The 19,170-nt window shown below is 41.1% G+C and overlaps 1 protein-coding gene across 1 annotated transcript in view; it reads right to left on the bottom strand.

Annotated features, from left to right (window-relative positions):
• The window catches only part of Smarcc1 (SWI/SNF related, matrix associated, actin dependent regulator of chromatin subfamily c member 1), a 101,551-nt gene that overhangs the window by 33,417 nt on the left and 48,964 nt on the right, over positions 1-19,170 (bottom strand). Inside the window, exons 18-23 of the mRNA XM_042665919.1 lie at positions 19,050-19,163; positions 16,967-17,026; positions 13,534-13,792; positions 13,089-13,250; positions 4,020-4,075; positions 1,017-1,131 (exon numbers count right to left, since the gene is read on the bottom strand). Coding sequence (XP_042521853.1) covers positions 1,017-1,131; positions 4,020-4,075; positions 13,089-13,250; positions 13,534-13,792; positions 16,967-17,026; positions 19,050-19,163 — 766 coding nt within the window. The remainder of the gene's footprint in view (positions 1-1,016; positions 1,132-4,019; positions 4,076-13,088; positions 13,251-13,533; positions 13,793-16,966; positions 17,027-19,049; positions 19,164-19,170) is intronic.

Raw genomic sequence — 19,170 nt, 5'->3', positions numbered from 1 at the left:
TTGAGCAAAAGAGTTCAAGGTCAGTGCCCAGGCCCTGAGTTCAAGCCCTGTGACCAATGAGAACATCAATAACAACAACAACAATATATATATAAAAAAGAACAGTATGAGGGAGCAAGCTGAACAAGCTTGAACCTAACAACAAGGTCCTGAGTTCAAACTGGGGGGTAAGGTAGGGGTGGAGGGGGAATACAGCAGAAATAGAGGGAGGGAAGGAGGGAAACAGACAGAGGGCACATATTTTCCAAATTGTATTGTTATCTATTATTCCACTTTCAACAGACATACACCCTTGCACCAGCCAACATAATGAACAGCTGTAGTATGAATGGGTACAAATCCTGTTTGTAAAATAACTCCAAGGACATAATTAGACTAGAGAGGTTATGTATTATATATGGGGAGCTACTGTGCTCTCACTAGCTGCTGCTTGGATTCTTCTTTACCACACCTATACTTATAGATACACCTATTGGAACTGCAGGCATGGCTTCAGCTTTCCTGTTCTTTTTTCTTTTGTCGGTTGTGGGGCTTGAACCCAGGGCCTGGGCATTGTCTCTGAGCTTTTCCCTCAAGGCCAGTGCTCTACCACTTGGAGCCATAGTGTCACTTCTGGTTTTCTAGTGGTTAAATGGAGATAGGAGTTTCATGGACTTTCCTGCCCAGTGGGCTTCCAACTGCAGTCCTTAGATCTCAGCCTTCCAAGTAGCTAAGATTACAGGTGTGAGCTACTGGTGCCCAGCAGCTTTCCCATTCTTGAGTCCATCATATTTCTTTATTACCCTCAGGGCCAAAGGTTTCATGTGGACAGCTAACAGAAAGGGACAAGACAAGATCTGAATTAATTTGAATAATGATGTCTCTACCTATTAATAGAAACAAAGAAAAATGTAGTACCTAGCTGTCAAATGAGAGCATAATTCTGTAACATTTAGAAACAAACCCCAAATAAAGAAAGACCTATTTACATAAGTTATCAGTATTTCTTCAGTGCCTTTTGGTGCCACTCAAGTTACCTGATTTAATGTCCTCACTAACTTCGCTATCCTGTTCCTTCTCACTACTTTTTTCATTTTCTCCATCCTGGGTTTTTTCACCTTCATCTGTTTCATTTTCCACTTTATTTTCTGCCTGAAGGAAGTCAAAACAAAAGAATTAGGGAGTGATATTACCTTAGATTAAAAGTGGACTAGATTCAGAAGGGCCAAGTACAAAAAGAGGTGAAACTAATACTTAAATTATTACTAGTTATTTTAAGCATGTGAATTTCACATCATCAACCAAGAAGCAAGATGAAATGCTGTCAGAAGAAATGACAGTTTATCACACTATGATAATTTTAGGAAGAAACATAATTAAGGAATAGTGTGATTGGCTAGGAATATGGCTTAGTGGTAGAGTGCTTGCCTAGCATGCATGAGGCCCTGGGTTCCATTCCTCAGTACCACATTAAAAAAAAGAGCTAGGTGCTGGTTGCTCACACCTGTAATGCTAGCTACTCAGGAGGCTGAGATCTGAGGATTGTGGTTCAAAGCCAGCCCAGGCAGGAAAGCCCGGGAGACTCTTATCTCCAATAAACCATGAGAAAACTGGAAGTGGTGCTGTGGCTCAAGTGGTAGAGTGCTGGCCTTGAGCTGAAGAGCTCAGGGACAGTGCCCAAGCCCAGAGTTCAAGCCCCACAACTGACAAAAACAAAAAACAGTGATCATGTATTGGTGACTAAAAACATCAATTTCTCAGGTCAGCATCTGGTAATTTAGGGATTTAGAAACTGCTGGCCTTGGAGATCGGTACAATCTCTGACTTGATGAAGCTGTTTTAAAAATTAAATAAGATCATAAATACAGAACAGAAAGCATAATATCTGAAACACTAGAGGAATTGTATTCAATTTTATTATTATGCACACCCTCTTAAATTATAGAAAATTTTAGAATACCTCATTTAATCAAGACCTTGCATACATGCACGCGCGCGCGCGCGCGCACACACACACACTCTCTCTCTCTCTCTCAGAATGTTCCCTTGAAGAAGTTGTGCAGTCTTTCCTGTTCTTCCCATTTAGTTTCTTATCAACAGGGACTTAGCCAATAACATCCAGGAACACTTAAAATGCATTCCATGTAGTGGCATTAAGGTCTAAGGTCTTTCTTCATCTATAGTTGGAGTTTCTGATTTGTTATCCTTATCTTTTTTGGGGGTGGGGTGGGGGAAAGGGAGGGTCTGGTCATGGGGTCTGAACTCAAGGCCTGGATCTGGGCCACAGCTGCACTTCTGGTTTTCAGGTGGTTAATTGGAGATAAGAGTCTCACGGACTTTCTACCTTAGCTGGTTTTGAACCATGATCCTCAGGTCTCAGTTTCCTGAGTAGCTAGGATTACTGGCATGAGCCATCAACACCTGGCTTACTTCAATCTTTATAGTTCTATCTGCTCCTTAAAAATAGCCTCCTCCTGCTGAGTACTGGTGGCTTATACCTGTAATCTTAGCTACTCAGGAGTCTGAGATCTGAGGATTGTGGTTTGAAGCCAGCCTGGGCAGGAAATTCCATGAGACTTTGATCTCTAATTAATCATATACACACAAAAAAGCTGGGAAGTAGATCAGTGGCTCAAGAAGATAGAGCATTAGCCTTGATCACAAAAGCTCAAAGACTGCATTTAGACCAAGGGAAAAAAAATAGGCCTTCAATGGAGGTGTCTTAACTAGTTTTTTTTTTTTTTTTTTTGGGGGGGGGGGGGGCGGTCAGTCGTGGGGCTTGAACTCTGGGCCTGGGTGCTGTCCCTGAGCTCTTCAGCTTAAGACTAGCACTCTGCCACTTGAGCCACAGCACCACTTACGGTTTTCTGGTGGTTAATTGGAGATAAGAGTCTCATGGACTTTCCTGTCCAGGCTGGCTCTGAACCATGATCCTCAGATCTCAGCCTCCTGAGTAGCTAGTATTACAGGTGTGAGCTACCAGCACCCAGCTTCATTTTTTTCTTAAATATCCTGTTGACAGTTAAATCTCCTACAAAATACTTAATATTCTTTTTTTTGGCTGGTCCTGGGGCTTGAACTCAGGGCCTGGGCACTGTAGCTGAGCTTCTATTTACTCAAGGCTAGCGTTCCACTATTTGAGCCACAGTGCCACTTCCAGCCTTTTCTATTTATGTAATACTAAGGAATCAAACCCAGGGCTTCATACATGTTAGGCAAGCAATCTACCACTAAGCCACATTCCCAGCCTGAAATATTCTATAATTCTCTTCTGGCACAGTATGAAAACTAAGTTCTACAATCCAGTATTTACAGTAAGTATAACTTTTGTATTCCTACTGCCAACTGTGCCTAAAAGAATAATAACAAGCCGGGCGCTGGTGGTTCATGCCTGTCATCCTAGCTACTTAGGAGGCTGAGATCTGAGGATCACGGTTCAAAGCCAGCCTGGGCAAAAACTCCCTGCGAGACTCTTATCTCCAATTAACTACCAGAAAACTGGAAGTGGCACTGTGGCTCAAGAGGTAGAACGCTCACCTTGAGCTGAAGAGCTGAGGGACAGCTCAGGCCCAGAGTTCAAGACCCACAACCAACAAAACAACAACAATAAAAAAGAATAAAAACAAAACAAAACCAAAAAACCAGGACAGGATGATGATCAATCTTAAGTATATGGAAAATATCCTAAACCCTGAAATTCACACAATGAATTAAAAATTGGGCTCTTGAATCTTTGTAATTTTTCCCCTTTTAAGAATAAAATAAGTGGCGCTGCAGTGGTGCAATCGGTTAGCGCACGGTACTTGTAAGAATAAAATAAGTTTAAATCGGGGACTTAGGGGGAAGGTCCTCTACTGTACTATGTGAAAACTATACTTCAAATAATAACATCAAAATGGTGCACAGAACTACTAATAGCCTCCTAGGCCCTTGGAAGGTAATAAAAAAATTATATAAATAAATATATAAAAATTCCAACTCACTTTGCTAAAAAAAGCACATGTGGTTTTCAGCTATGGAACAATTTAAACAGTCTTTACCTTCTCAGGCTGTTGACCATCAGCATCTGTTTCCATTTTTTCCTCTTCAGATCCTTCTAAAAGTAAGAAAAAAAAACCAAAAACTATGAAAAAGAGCAAAAACCCAGCTATACACTACGTGTTTCTGAAATACAATTACACACAGTATCATTGATGAGAGTTCTAAAACCCTAAAACAATCATATTTTCTAGACCTGCTAGATGTGAATAGGTCTAACTTCCTAGCTACTCAAGAGACTAAGATCTGAGGATCACTGTAAAGTCTGAGTTTCTTTTTTTTTTTAATTATATTTTATGATTCTTTGAGTTTCTTGAGATGTGTTGTCATTTTCACTTTGAAGTGAATCTCACTGCTATCCATATCCAAAGGAATACCATATCCAAAGGAATTAATAAGATTCAGACTCGTCTAGAGAATGAGATGCCAGAAGAGAAAAGGATTGGAGAAAAGTGATTTATAAGAACAGAGTTCTAGTTGGAAAAATTAAGGTAATCTAAAGCAAAGTAACAAAGTCTCCTCTTCCTTCAACAAATTCATTATGGTAAAGATGCAATTTTTTAAAAAAAATTTGTCTTAACCATTATTGTTCCTATATGTTTATACCCTAGAGAAAAAGAAAGAAGGGGGGAAGGGAAGGAAAGAAGGAAGGAAGGAAGGAAGGAAGGAAGGAAGGAAGGAAAAGAGAAGAAGGAAGGAAAAGAGAGGAAGGAAGGAAAAGAGAGGAAGGAAGGAAAAGAGAGGAAGGAAGAGAGAAAAAGAACAAAAGGAAGTCTGAGTTTCTTTTTTTTTTATTTTTTATTTTTGCTTATGTGGTGCTAAGGAATCGAACCCAGGGCCTCTGGCATGCAAGGCAAGCGCTCTACCACTGAGCCAACTTCCCAGCCCCGGAAGTCTGAGTTTCTTATCTCCAATTAAACACCAAAAAAATGCCAAGTGCTAGTGGCTCCTGGCTGTAATCCTAGCTACTCAGGAGGCTGAGAAGTTCAAAGCCAGACTGGGCAGGAAAGTCTGTGAGACGCTTATCCCTAATTAACCACCAGAAAACCGGAAGTGGTGCCGTGGCTCAAATGGCAGAGTGCGCGCCTTGAGCTGAAAAGCTCAGGAACAGCATCCAGGCCCAGAGTTCAAGCCTTATGACCAAACAAAAAAACAAAAACAAAATAAAAACACAAAAAAGCCAAAACTGGAGCTATGGTTCAAATGGTAGCTCTCTAGTCTTGAGAAAAAAAAAATAGGAAAAGCTCAAGGCAGTGTCCAGGCTTTATAGCCTTAAATTAGATGACTATGATAACTAATATAAGAACTATATCTGGGATATTTTGATGCTGTTATGTGTGTATATGTGTGTTGTGTAAGTCTTCAAGCTTGGGGCCAAGGCTCTGTCCCTGAGCATTTTTGCTCAAGGCTAGTGTTCATTTGAGCTTTTTTTTGTTGGTTAATTGAAACTAAGTATCTCACAAATTTTCCTCCACAGTCTGGCTTCTAACTGTAATCCTCAGATCTTAGTCTGATAGTTAGCCTTGTAATTAGCTAGGATTAAAGGGGTGAGTCACCTGTGTTCAGCTCACAAAGTATTTGATGGGAATGAAAATAAACAGCTGTAGGATCTAGATATGGTTGTGCATGCCTACAGTGCCAGCACTTCAGAGGCTGATACAGGAAGATTGAGAGTTTGAGGAGAGCCTTAGACATGGATGTAACAAATTCCAGCCCAGCCTGGGCTATTCAGCAAAAACCCTATTGGCAAACAAACAATAAAAAACAACAACAACAACAAAAAACCCCCACCAACAGTCAGCTACACCAAAACAGCACAACCTCACTGCTTGGAAAATAAATAAATAAATAAAATCACATCTAACATATGTTGTTTAAGTGCATCTATGTTTGTGATAAAATTCATTTAAAGAAGTATTTAGAATGATCTTCAAAATTTCGGTCTCCTGTTGGGAGTGAGAAGGTGAGATAATGAGATAAGGGAGGAAAAGTGACTGAAAATATTGAAAATGTTCAAACTCTCAGTTCAGACTGAAATGTGTAACTTACATACAAACATATTACAATATAATAATAATGAGTACAGAAAAATCCTGAATAGAAAAGGAAATGCAATAAGTTTAAAACAAACTTAAAAAACTTCTAGGTTACTGTTAGTTGAATATGCATTAAGCCACATTGGCTAAGGTAGCTTAACTGTAGAGCAAAAATGTCTTATGTGGGAAAAATGCACTGACTTTTTTGTGCTTCTCAAAAGGAGCTATGTAAAAGAGTATGTAAAGTGGGTTCTATTTTGTAACTGTACCTTAAAAAGCAAATTCTCTATAGCATACACTTTTGTGTGTGTACCCATCCCTGGGTCTAAACTCATAGCCTGGGATTTTTTGCCTATGGCTACCACATGAGCCACAGCTTGACTTTCAGCTTTTGTGGTGGTTAACTGGAGATAGAGTTTCATGAGGGGCTGGGAAGGGGCTCAGTGGTAGAGCGCTTGCCTTGCATGCATGAGGGCCCTGGGTTCGATTCTTCAGCACTACATAAGCAAAAACAAAAAAGCTGGAAGTGGCGCTGAGCGCTAGCCTTGAGCTGAAGAGCTGAGGGATAGCGCCCAGGCCAGAGTTCAGGCCCCACGACCGGAACCGCCCCCCCCCCCCCCAAAAAAAAAGTTTCATGACTTTTCTACCTTGGCTGGCTTCAAACCATGATCCACAGAGCTAAACCTTCTGAGTATAGCTAGGATTACAGTCGTGAGCCACTGGCACCCAGCTTATAACATAATTCACACTGTCTTTTTATTTTTTGGTAGTGATCCTGGGTGTTATTCTTGAGTTTTTTTTCAGCTGAAGGGCTAGCATTCTATCACTTGAGCTACAGTTCCACTTACAGCTTTAAATGGAGATAAGAGTCTCATTGACTTTCCTGCCTGAGTTGGCTTTGAACCAAAATGTTCAGATTTCAGTCTCCTGAGTAGTTAGGATTATTGGGATGAACCACCAGTGCCTGGCTAAAATTGCTTTTAGGTAGATTTTTGGAAAAAAAGGAGAAAAGATAGCCTCTCATATATCACATACCATCTTTTCTTTTTTGCTGGCCTGGAGCTTGAACTCAATACCTGGGCATTATCCCTGAGCTGCTTCTGCTTAAGGCTAACACTCTACTACTTGAATCACAGCACCATTTCTGGCTTTTTCTGAGTAGTTTATTGGAGATGAGAATCTCAGACTTTCCTTCCCAGACTGTCTTTGAACTTCAATCCTTAGATCTCTGCTTCCTGAGTATCTAGGATTATATGCATGAGCCACTGATGCTTGGCTTATTGGTGTTGATAAATCAGTAATCCTAAGTCTCATGAGCTCTTTCTCTATACATGGGTGGTCTGACTTGTACGTGCTGCGCCAAATAGAATCAATTAAAAAGATGAACTTCAACTTGCGCTGGGAATGTGGCTTAGTGGTAGAGTAGCTTGCCTTGTATGCATAAAGCCCTGGGTTTGATTCCTCATACACAGAAAAGGCTGGAAGTGGTGCTGTGGCTCAAGTTGTAGAACATTTATCTGCCTTGAGCAAAAACAGCTCAGGGACATTGCCTAGGCCCTGAGTTCAAACCCCAGGAGAGGCAAAATCGAAAAACAAAAAAACTTCAACTATATCACATAAATAAGGTGGCAGCAGCCAAAGCTGATATGAAACTGAAGTAAAACTGGTGAAAAGAATAAAAAATTACAAAATATCTACACTTATAAAACAATGTTGCAGGGGGCCAGTGGTTCACACTTGTAACCCTAGTTACTAAGGAGGCTGAGATCTGAGGATCGTGGCACAAAGCCAGACCTGGCAGGACAGTCCAGGAGACTCTAATCTCCAATAAACCACTCAGAAAACAGGAAGTGGCGCTGTGGCTCAAGTTGCAGAGCATTCACCTTGAGCTGAAATGCTGAGGGTCCTATTACCAAAAAAAAAAAAAAAGAATGTTATTAGTAATGACAGATCCTGAATAGAAACTATAAGTATTTCACAAGAAGTCTTCATCATTGTATAACCTTCATTTATAAACGGCCAGTAATTAATACTGTAAAACAAACTGAACCATGCTACTGCTATTCTCTATTTACTTCCTTATCTACAAGTCCTTCAAAACCAATCTATGGGTGGGCACAGTGGCTCATGCCTAGAATCCAGTCTACTCAGGAGGCTGAGTAGCCCAGGCAGGAAAGTCCTTGAGACCTTTTATCTCTCAAATTAACCCACAAAAAGCCAAAAGTATACCTATGAATCAAGTGTTGAACACCAGCCTTCAAATGAAAAAGCTAAGGGACAGTACCCAGTTTAGGTGCCAGTATGGACACAAAAACAAAGAAAACCAGCAACAAAATACCAAGCTATACCCATCTCTACACCTGCACTTGCCCACAGTACTTACTCCTCAAAGACCTTTTGACTGTTTAAGAATATGTAATCCTGTTTTTCTTTCTCATTCCTCTGACTTTTTCATTCCAACTGATCCAAGTAAGACTAATTGTGCTTTTCTTCATGTATAGCTATTTATGGCTGCACTTTGCTCTTCCCTAAACTGAATGTTCTTCATGGTCAATGTCCAGGGGTCACTAAAGCAAAACTATTTTCAAAATAACTGGCCTTCTTTCACAAAAGCAGAACCATATATATATATATATATATATATATAAAATTACATGCATTATATTACATATAATATTACATATACATATTATATAATAACATGTATATTATATATGCTATATATTATATAACATTTATTATAATATATGCAATATATTATAACATAATATTATACATAATATATGTAATAGATATTATATATATTAAACATATAAAGTCACTCAGTTCTGACAGCTAAAGAAATAGACTCTTGGAAATCTGACTCCTAAAATTTTATCAGCTGATAAAAACCATATAAATTGAAGGTGTCAATACTTTTTTTTTTTGTTGGTTGTGGGGCTTGAACTCTGGGCCTGGGTGCTGTCCCTGAGCTTTTCAGCTCAAGGTGAGCACTCTACCACTAGAGCCACAGTGCCACTTCCAGTTTTCTGGTGGGTAATTGGGGATAAGAGTCTCATGGACCTTCCTGCCCAGGCTGGCTTTGAACCACAATCCTCAAATCTCAGGCTCTTAAGTAGCTAGGATTAAAGCGTGAGGGCGAGGGAGAGGGAGAGGGAGAGGGAGAGGGAGAGAAAAGAAGAGCAAGCTGAAGTGCTAGTACAGTTCTGTCCTGTCAGGAGAAAGACGAGGCATGAAGCAGAAGCTTACTCAGCACTGGGATATATGGAAGAGTGAACATTCACAAAACTAGCAACGCACAGCCCACATTCATGAGCCCTCCAATTTCTCCTCAAAAAATCAGTTCCAGTCCACCTCTGCAGGCTTCTTATTCTTACTCTTCCCTCATCATGGTATCAATTGGCAAACCTGATTTAGTTCCCACCCTCTGAAAAAACCTGTCCTTTCTCTGTCTATGTCTTTTGTTCTTTTGTTTTACAGAGCAGAGTACTTGCTCTAATCTGCTAAGTGACAACCTGACTTCTTTTCCAACATTCAGCTCAAATCTCACCTCGTGAAACCCTCCAGTCTAAAATTACACGTACCCGTGTGTTAACTGTTGTAGCACTTTCTATGTATAGTGTTCCTTCAATAATTAATACTATGCTTTCATTGCATTCCCAAACCCTCCAACACTGCAATGATTTTTTTCACGTATGTGTAATTTAGCACCAAACACAGGCTCAATTATTAGAGGTTATTAACTGTCTTCTTAGCCATGAATTGCTTGTAGGAAGAGAGACATATCAGATAAACAAAATCCCTGAACTAGTCCTCTGAAGGCTGTACATTAAATATCCCATTACATAATGAAAGACAATTTCTTCTTGAAAATATGAGTCATCAGGGAAATCACTTAAAAAGTAGAATGTATTAGGCTCTAGTGGCACGCCTAATATAATCCTAGCTACTCAGGAGGCTGAGACTTAAGGATGGAAATTTAAAGCCAGCCCTGGCAGGACTGTGAGACTCTTAGCTCCAATTAATCATCAGAAAACCTGAAGTGGCACTGCACCAAAACTCAGGGGCAGCACCCAGGCGCTGAGTTCAAGCCCCATGACTGACAAAAAAAAAAAAAAAAAAAAAAGATCATCTCTATTTCGGTGTATTTTGTATAGCAGACTCAAAAGACTTTTTAACACAACAGAATAAAGGAGCAGAGTGAAGCTCATTTGTCAATGTTAAGACTGATGATCACATACTATTTTAGTAGGTTCACTGGCCTTAATAGATTTCAATATATAGTATGATTGACCTGAATAGTGAGGTACTTTATAAGCCATGAGAGAAACCAAGGCAAATTCTAGCTTTATGTTGTTAACTGTGTGCCAGTGGCTCCTCAAGAGGCTGAGATCTGAGCATCATGATTCAAAGCCAACCTGGGCAAGAAAAGTCCATGAGTCTCTATCTCTAATTAACCACCAGAAAACTAGAAGTGGAGCTTGGTTCAAAGTGGTACAGCACTAACCTTGAACAGAAGAGTTCAGGGACAGTGCCCAGGCCTGAGTTCAAGCTCCACGAATGATTGCAGGGCTTTGGGGGGGAGGGGGGGGAGAGGGGAGAGGGAGGGGAGTGTCAGTATTATTGTCAGGATGCTTTCCTTAATCTTTTTTTTTTTTTTTGGGTCTGATCGTGGGGCCTGAACTCTGGGCCTGGGTGCTATCCCTCAGCTCTTCAGCTCAAGGCTAGTGCTCTACCACTTGAGCCACAGCGCCACTTCTGGCTTTTTTCTTTTTGCTTATGGGGTGCTGAGGAATGGAACCCAAGGCCTCATGCATGCAAGGCAAGCGCTCTACCACTGAACCACCTTCCCAGCCCGCTTTCCTTAATCTTATGATGGACCGACACTGACACTTTTGCTCACTGGCTATCACTCTACCAACTGAGTCATACCTCCAAGCCCAGATTATGAATAACCTTGCAAACGAGGAATGATTCATTGGGATATTCTACACAGGGCAGTGACAAGTAGCAAAGATTGACTCTGCGGAGCCCTGAATGCCACAGGGTGTGTTCAGCTCCGTGGACAAAGCTTCAACCATTATGAAAGAATATTCTTTGACCATCCATTCCACTAGTGATTCAATTTTCAAAAGCACTGTCAGTTGTTAAGGAAAACACAATTAACTCAACCTCTTAAATTTCTCTCACCTACGTTTACGATACTTAAATAGGATATGAGGGTGATATGACTGTGATATTTGTAATCCATTGGCCACTGGTGTTGATTTGGCTGATCTAGCTAGATCACATGGAGTATATAATAAAAAGTTCGACATCTGAGTACTGGCTCAAGTCAGTAATCCTAACTATTTAGGATGCTGAGATCTGAGGATCATGGTTTGAAGGCAGCCTAGGCAGGAAAAGCTCATGAGACTAAGTTTTGCTATGAACTAAAAATTGCTCTATAAGTGGGTGATGATCTTATATACAGAATTATCATATGATTCAGCAATTCTGCGTCTGGAGATACATATATATGTATCTCCAAGGAAAGTAAAAATGGAAGAAATGACAATCTTTATAACTGATGGAGAAATAAAATTGTTAATCCACTCAAAGGAATGTAATAATTCAGTTCAGAAAAGAAACACTGGTACCACAACATACATGGACACAGGTAACATTATACTAAGTGAAAGAAGGTGGATACGAATGGCCATAGAGTGTATGAGTCCTACCACATAAAATATTTAGAGTATGCAAATTCATAGACAGAAAGCAGGTTAGTAGTCACCAGTCCTGAGAAGAAGGAATGGGCATTGACTCTGTTGAAGGAGTTAAAAGCTGGGCACCAGGTGCTCCTATCTGTTATCCTAGCTACTCAGGAGGCTGAGATTCAAAGTCAGCTTGGGCAGGAAAGTCTGTGAGACTCTTTTTTTTTTTCTTTAGTCCGCCGTGGGGCTTGAACTCTGGGCCTGGGTGCTGTCCTTCAGCTCTTCAGCTCAAGGCGAGCGCTCTACCACTTGAGCTACAGCACCACTTCCAGTTTTCTGGTGGTTTATTGGAGATAGGAGTCTCACGGTCTCTCCTGCCTGGGCTGGCTTTGAACCACGATCCTCAGATCTCAGCCTCCTGAGTAGCTAGGATTACAGGTGTGAGCCACCAGCGCCCGGCTTGTGAGACTCCTATCAGCAAGTATTGTCCAGAAAACCCAAAGTGGTGCTGTGTTTCAAAGTGGTAGAGCACTAGCAAAAAGCTCAAGGACAGTGCCCAGCCCTGAGTTCAAGCCCCACAACTGTCAAAACAAAACACAGGGCTGGGAAGAAGGCTCAGTGGTAGAGTGCTTGCCTCGCATGCATGAGGCCCTGGGTTCGATTCCTCTACTCCACATAAGCAGAAAAAACCGAAATACAGCTGTGGCTCAAGTGGTAGAGCGCTCGCCTTGAGCTGAGAGCTGAGGGACAGCGCCCAGGCTGAGTTCAAGCCCCACAACTGACCAAAAAAAAAAAAAAAAAATCAGCAAAATATCAACCATAGAAATTCAACAGATTCTCGACCAAAGCCTATTGTCAGCAAATATTCGTAACTGTGATACTGTTAGCTGTTAGAAATTCTAGCCATGATTTAAAACAAAAACAAAAAAAAACTATGTAAGAAAAAGTTGTCACATACATTCATATACTAATCTTCTGAGACAAATTTACAGCAATTGTTTTCAATTGTTTTCTTTTTTTGTTGGTCCTGGGGCTTGAACTCTGGGCCTGGGCGCTGTCCCTCAGCTCTTTAGCTCAAGGCTAGTACTCTACCACTTGAGCCTCAGCAGCACTTCTTGTTTTGAGTGGTTTACTGGAGGTAAGAGTCTCAGATTCCTGCCCCGGCTGGCTTTGAACCCTGATGTTCAGATCTCAGCCTCCTGAGTGGCTAGGATTACAGGCCCAAGCCACTGTCGAGAGGCCAGCAATTGTTTTTTTAAGTTCGAGCAAACTCTAGCATTTCAGTAAGTCAGCAGGGCACCAAATAATAGCCTGGTCCTAAGGCACAGTAGTGACTCACCGAGCTTCTCTGGCTCATCAGGCCCTGTGCCTGCAATACAGCTGCTCTCCAAGCCATAGGTGGGATCCACCTTCCCAGAGGCACGAGCAGCTTCCTGTACTTTCTTGACATGAGCTTCAACCAATTCCAGTGGTACCTCTTCTCGCACCCGAGAAAACTCCTCTGGTTCAAGAATAAAAATGTAATAGTAAGCTCACTTACACAAATATTTGTTTAAAAGTTAAGATCATTAAGGTGTCTGACACAGTTCAAATTCTAGTACTACCAAAAAAGAAAAGCAGCAACTTATCAACTATTATAATAAAAGTGTTTTATTTAAAACTGTTAGGAATATAAAGTACCTAGTTTCTTTAGGCTAAATGTCCCCTTTGGTTCTTAATGTAAAAACCATTAACGTTTAACAGCTGGAAATCCTTAAATTTGAAATAAAGCTAAGCATCCATACCTAGTGCTGCTTTTGCTGCAGCAGAAGCCACGCGAGGGTCCACCACAGATGCCAGAAAAGCAACAGTACTCATGACAGGGTTTCCAGACTGGCTGAAGGGGACAGGCTGATAGGCCAGCGGGCCAAGGGAAGCATCTGAATTCTCCAGGTATGGGTCTTCAATGGGAAGCCTCAAAAAGTGAAGGATGCATTCATCCTGAGTCCGACTTCCCACATGTTCGGATACTTTATTCCAATCATCCTTGTACATTTCCAGAGCCTAAAATTGACATTTGATGTCAAATATCAAGAAAGTAGTTATGTAGCAAAATGAATGTCATTTAGAAAGAAAAAAAAAAGCCTTGCTTTGTAGGCCAGGTTGGCCTTGAGCTCCTAATCCCGCCTCAACCTCAAGTGATAGGATTTCAGATGTATACCTAGATAACAGTTCCAAAAAATTAGAAAGGAGCCAGGGACAGGGACATGTACCTGTAATAGCAGCACTTGGGAGGCTGACACAGGAGGAATCACCTTAGGCTTCTAGGACACCCTGAGTTACATAGAGTTCTGTCTCAAAAATCTAAAGTAAGAGCACCAATGGTCATACTCTATATTTAAAAAGAACAGATAATAGTTGTGTGTGTGTTTTTTTTTGTGTGTGTCCGTCATGGGGCCTGAACTCTGGGCCTGGGTGCTGTCCTTTAGTTCTTCAGCTCAAGGCTAACGCTCTACCACTTGAGCCACAGCGCCACTCAACCAATAACCAGGACAGTAACTCAAGCCTATTATGTAAAAATACCGGAGGTAGAGGTCAGAGGATTACAGGTTGAGGCTGGACCTGGGCAAAAACACAGGAAACATAACTAAAATAGAAATAGGTTGAGGATATGCCTCTTAAGAGATGGAATGCCTTAGAGGAAAAACCCAACCATATTTCTGTATAGAATAATATGAGCAATTTTAAATTGGAAAAATATTTATGACAAGGAAGTATGACCAAAGGTACTAACATTCAACATACACTCAAGAATGATCTTTGATTAAAAAAAAAGATGAGTGGGGCTGGGAAGGTGGCTCAGTGGTAGAGCGCTTGCCTTGCATGCATGAGGCCCTGGGTTCGATTCCTCAGCACCACATAAGCCGGAAAAAAAAAAAAAAAAAAAGCCAGAAGTGACGCTGTAGATCAAGTGGTAGAGTGCTAGCCTTGAGCTGAAGAGCTGAGGGACAGTGCCCAGGCCCAGAGTTCAGGCCCCACAACCGGATCCCCCCCCCCCCCAAAAAGATGAGTTATTTTAAAGGAAAAGTAGACTGTCTCAAGAATCATCAGAAATATTTAGAATACCACACTTTAGTTTATAAAACGGCATGATGCTTTTTCATAAACTAATCTCGACTCTACCTTGCTTATCAAATTATTACAGACATCTAAATGTTTTACTATGAATCCATCAAAAGATTTTCATTACATTTTGTACTGCTTATTTTTCTTTTTTATCTTTTTTTTTTTGGAGACAACGTCTTGATAAATGGCCCAGGTTAGCCTTGAGCTAGCAGTCTTCCTGCTTTAGCCTCTTAAGTGCTAGGATTATAGGATGCTTATCACACCTGGCTTTTAAGCAAATAACTACTCTAAATAAATTACACAAATGGAGGATATTAGTGGTAAACAATATTGTTGAGAAGCCTTTTATTTCTCTTTGTAAAGGCAGATAATAGATGTTGACTCAATTGCCTGTTTAAAAGAAAACACAACCACAGCACCGATTCCACCTGCAGGAAAGAAAATATACTAGTGTTTGTGGGCACTGTGGTTTTCTTGGATATATTCAAGATAAACGAGAGCTCAGTCATTCTTACCTCACTCTGTATTTACTATCCACCAATCTTAAAACGTAGAAGCAAAGAAAATAGAGATCATCAATAAAAAGAACTATTCCAAAACGGGCGCCGACGGCTCACGCCTGTAATCCTAGCTACTCACGAGACTGAGATCTGAGGGTCAGGGTTCAAAGCCAGCCCGGGCAGGAAAGTCGTGAGACTCTTATCTCCAATAAACCACTAGAAAACCAGAAGTGGTGCTGTGGCTCAAGCAGTAGAGCGCTTACCTTGAGCTGAAGAGCACAAGGACAATGCCCAAGCCCAGAGTTCAAGGCCCACCATGGACCAAAAAAAAAAAAAAGAACTATTCCAGACAGTGTTGTACAAATGAAGTTTTCCTTACAGACCAAAGATTCCAAAATAATAATACAGAAACGTCCTACTCTCTTATTAAGTAGTGAGAACACTATACATTTTAAGGAACATCCATGGCAGATACACCCAGAAACCAGTTTGAAACAGAAGAAAAGCCAATGTTTCTACATCGATGATACTGAATGGACAAATGAGACTAAATTAAAATAGTAGAAGAGGGGCTGGGAAGGTGGCTTAGTGGTAGAGTGCTTGCCTGGCATGCATGAAGCCCTGGCTTCAATTCTTTAGTACCACATAATCAGAAAAGGCTGGAACTGGTGCTGTGGCTCAAGTGGTAGAGTGCTACTAGTCTTGAGCAAAAGAAGCTCAGGGACAGTGCCCAACCCCTGAGTTCAAGCCCCACAATTGGCAAAAAGAAAAGAAAAGAAATCTTTCTGAGCTACTTATCTATAGACAAAGAAATGTACGAGGCAACAGGGAAAGATGAGAGGGAGAAAGGGAAAGAGACAGTGTCTGAGTGAGACAGAAATGAGGGGAAAAGAACAAAGAGCAAAGAAGAAAGAGCATAAAAAAGAAATTGAAAAAGAAATTGTTTTCTTCTTGGTTGCCAGTACTAGGGTGTGAAGTATAGGCACTCTGAGCACTTGCTCAGCTGATACTCTATTACCTGAGTCACACCTCCAACATTTGCTTTTTCTGGTTATTTTAGAGGTACACAGGCTTTTCTGTCCAGTTTGGCCTTGAACTGTAATCCTGTAGACCTCAGCTGGCTGAAAAGCTAAGATTTCAGGTGTGAACCAGTTGACACTGTTTAATTCTAAAGGAACCTCAACTGTTGGAACTAGGGAATCAAGTCAGGGCACTGAAGAGAACAAGAAGCTATCTGCCCACTGTATCTCAAACTATGCTCTGGAAACCCAAGTAGCACCTGACTCTTTTAGGAGGACTATGAGGACAATAATATTCATGACAAAACTAGACCTCAATGCCTTGTTCATTATGCCAACACTGGTGCTGATGGTACAAAAGGCATGGTGGCATCTTAGCTCAAGTCAAGGCAGTGAGAATTCTATGAACTTGGTTCTGCACTATCATACTTCACAACAAAACAACCAGCTGCATTTCCTGAGGGCTGTACTCGTGTTAAACTGGACTCGTTTTTCGTTGTACATCACAAGTGTATTTAAGATGTTCGCCACCACATTTTAACACACATGTAGTCTCTTATGAGGAAAATGGGATCCAACACTCATCAGTTTACCTCTAAGAGCAGAAGGGTCTCCTGTTCCGTCCACTCCCTTCCAGCACTAGCGCCTTTGCTCTAGAAAAGTAAAATCAGAAATTAGTCACTCAAAAAGGTGAATATAGATGGAACTCAGTGGACTATGTATGCTATGCAAACACCAAGGTAAATCCCTTAATAAATACAAGATTTAAGAAAAAGTCATGCCAGCAGCTTTTGGTGTTGTGTGTGTGTGTTTTGGCAATATTAGTTTTCAACTCATGAAGTGCTAGGCAGGCACTTCATGATTTAAGCCATCCTGACAGCCTGTGGCATTTATTATTTTTGAGATGGACATTCTCTTTATATCAACCTGGGCTCCAATCAATTTGTGCTTCCCTTCATTTTGATGATGGTGTGTACCATGGCACCCAGCCAGTAAACTGCCTCCACAGCTTGGGATGACAGGCCATGTGCTACCACACCCAGCCATTGCGTAAGATGGTATGTGATGAACTTTGGAGAATCAAATCAGAGCCCAATAGAGAAGAAGCAACTGGCCCACTGTATCTTAAAGTATAGTCTGGGAAACCAGGAAGTACCCCTATCTTTTATGTTGATACCAGGGTTTAAGTGCAGGGTCTCCAGCTTACTTGAATTGTGCTCTACTACTTCAGACACATTTTCATTCCAGATTTAGCTTTTTAGTTTTGGAGATAAGAGTCAAGATAGATATATATTTTTTTTGCACAGTCTGGCTTTTTGAGTCATATCCTCCAGTCATGAGTAACTGGAGTGTACGCCTGAACCAGTGCCCAGAATTCACAAACCTTTTGTCTAAGTTGGCCATGAAGAATCATGATCCTACTGAGCACCAGTGTCTCAAGTCTGCAATCCTACTACTCAAGAGGCTGATATGAGGATTCTGACTAATCCAGCCCAGGAAAAGTCTGTGAGACTCTTACCTCCAATAAACTACCAAAGAATAATGATTCCAAAGTGTCAAGGATTACAGAATAAAACCACCAAGCCCAGCCTGTTCTATTTGTGTTATGTGTGTGTTTGAGAACTCTGGGCCTGGGTGCTGTCAGAATTTTTTTTTGCTCAAGGCTAGTGCTATATCACTTCAGCCACAGCTGCACTTCTGGAGCTTTGAGTTAATTAGAGATGAATCTCTAGACTTTCCTGCCCATTGTGGCTTTGAATTCAAACTGTGATCCTCAGATCTTAACCTCTCGAGTAGCTAGGATTACAGACAAGAGCCAATGATGACTAGCAGCTCTGGCTTTTTTGCTGTTGTTGTTGGTCATGGGACTTGAACTCAGGGTTTGGGTGCTGTCCCTGAGCTTTTTCAATTAAGGATACTGCTCTACCACTTTGAGCCACAGTACCACTTTCAGTTTTCTGGTGGCTAATTGGAGATAAGAGTCGCACATACTTTCCTGCCCAGGTTGGCCTTTTCAAAGATTAATTGGAGAATATTTTCATGGACTTTGCTACCTGGGCTAGCTTTGAACTTCAATCCTCAGATCTCAGCCTCTTGAGTAGCTATGATTACAGGTGTGAGCCAATGGTGCCTGGCAGCTTTGGCTATTTTTTTTTTTTTTTGGTTGGTCGTGGGCTTGAACTCTGGGCCTGGGTGCTGTCCCACAGCTCTTCAGCTCAAGGCGAGCGCTCTACTACTACAAGTGGAGCTACAGCGCCACTTCCAGTTTTCTGGTGGTTTATTGGAGATAGGAGTCTCACGGTCTCTCCTGCCCGGGCTGGCTTTGAACTGCGATCCTCAGATCTTAGCCTCCTGAGTAGCTAGGATTACAGGCGTGAGCCACCAGTGCCCGGCCAGCTTTGGCTATTTTTAAGACAGAATCTACTTTTTGTCTTGGCAGGCCTGGACCAAGATTCTATTGATATTTTTCACCATAGATGTGGTAATAGGTAAACTAAATTATTTTCAGAAATACTAGTTGTAGTTATCGCAAATTCCTATCTGTGAACCACAGAGTTCGAGGAAAAAGGTAAGATGTTGTTTTATAAAATGCAGTAAAAAGCTCACTTCCCCAGAATATAAATCATACTTTTTCATAAAAATGACACACATTAAAAGACAAAGACAACTCCTTACTTTAGCTAATGTTTTCTTGGAGTAAATGTCAGTACGAAGACCAAAGTTCTGCAAGTCAATTGGTTTTTCTTTGTTCTTCTCAGGAAAATTTAACATCTGCTGAGCAGCAGGAACCTAGAAT

The sequence above is a fragment of the Dipodomys spectabilis genome, unplaced genomic scaffold (assembly GCF_019054845.1).
Source record: "Dipodomys spectabilis isolate Male_0828 unplaced genomic scaffold, ASM1905484v1 ptg000360l, whole genome shotgun sequence".
Lineage (NCBI taxonomy): Eukaryota > Metazoa > Chordata > Mammalia > Rodentia > Heteromyidae > Dipodomys > Dipodomys spectabilis.
Note: the sequence above shows the minus strand (reverse complement) of the source record. Positions and strands in the feature narration are given on the sequence as shown.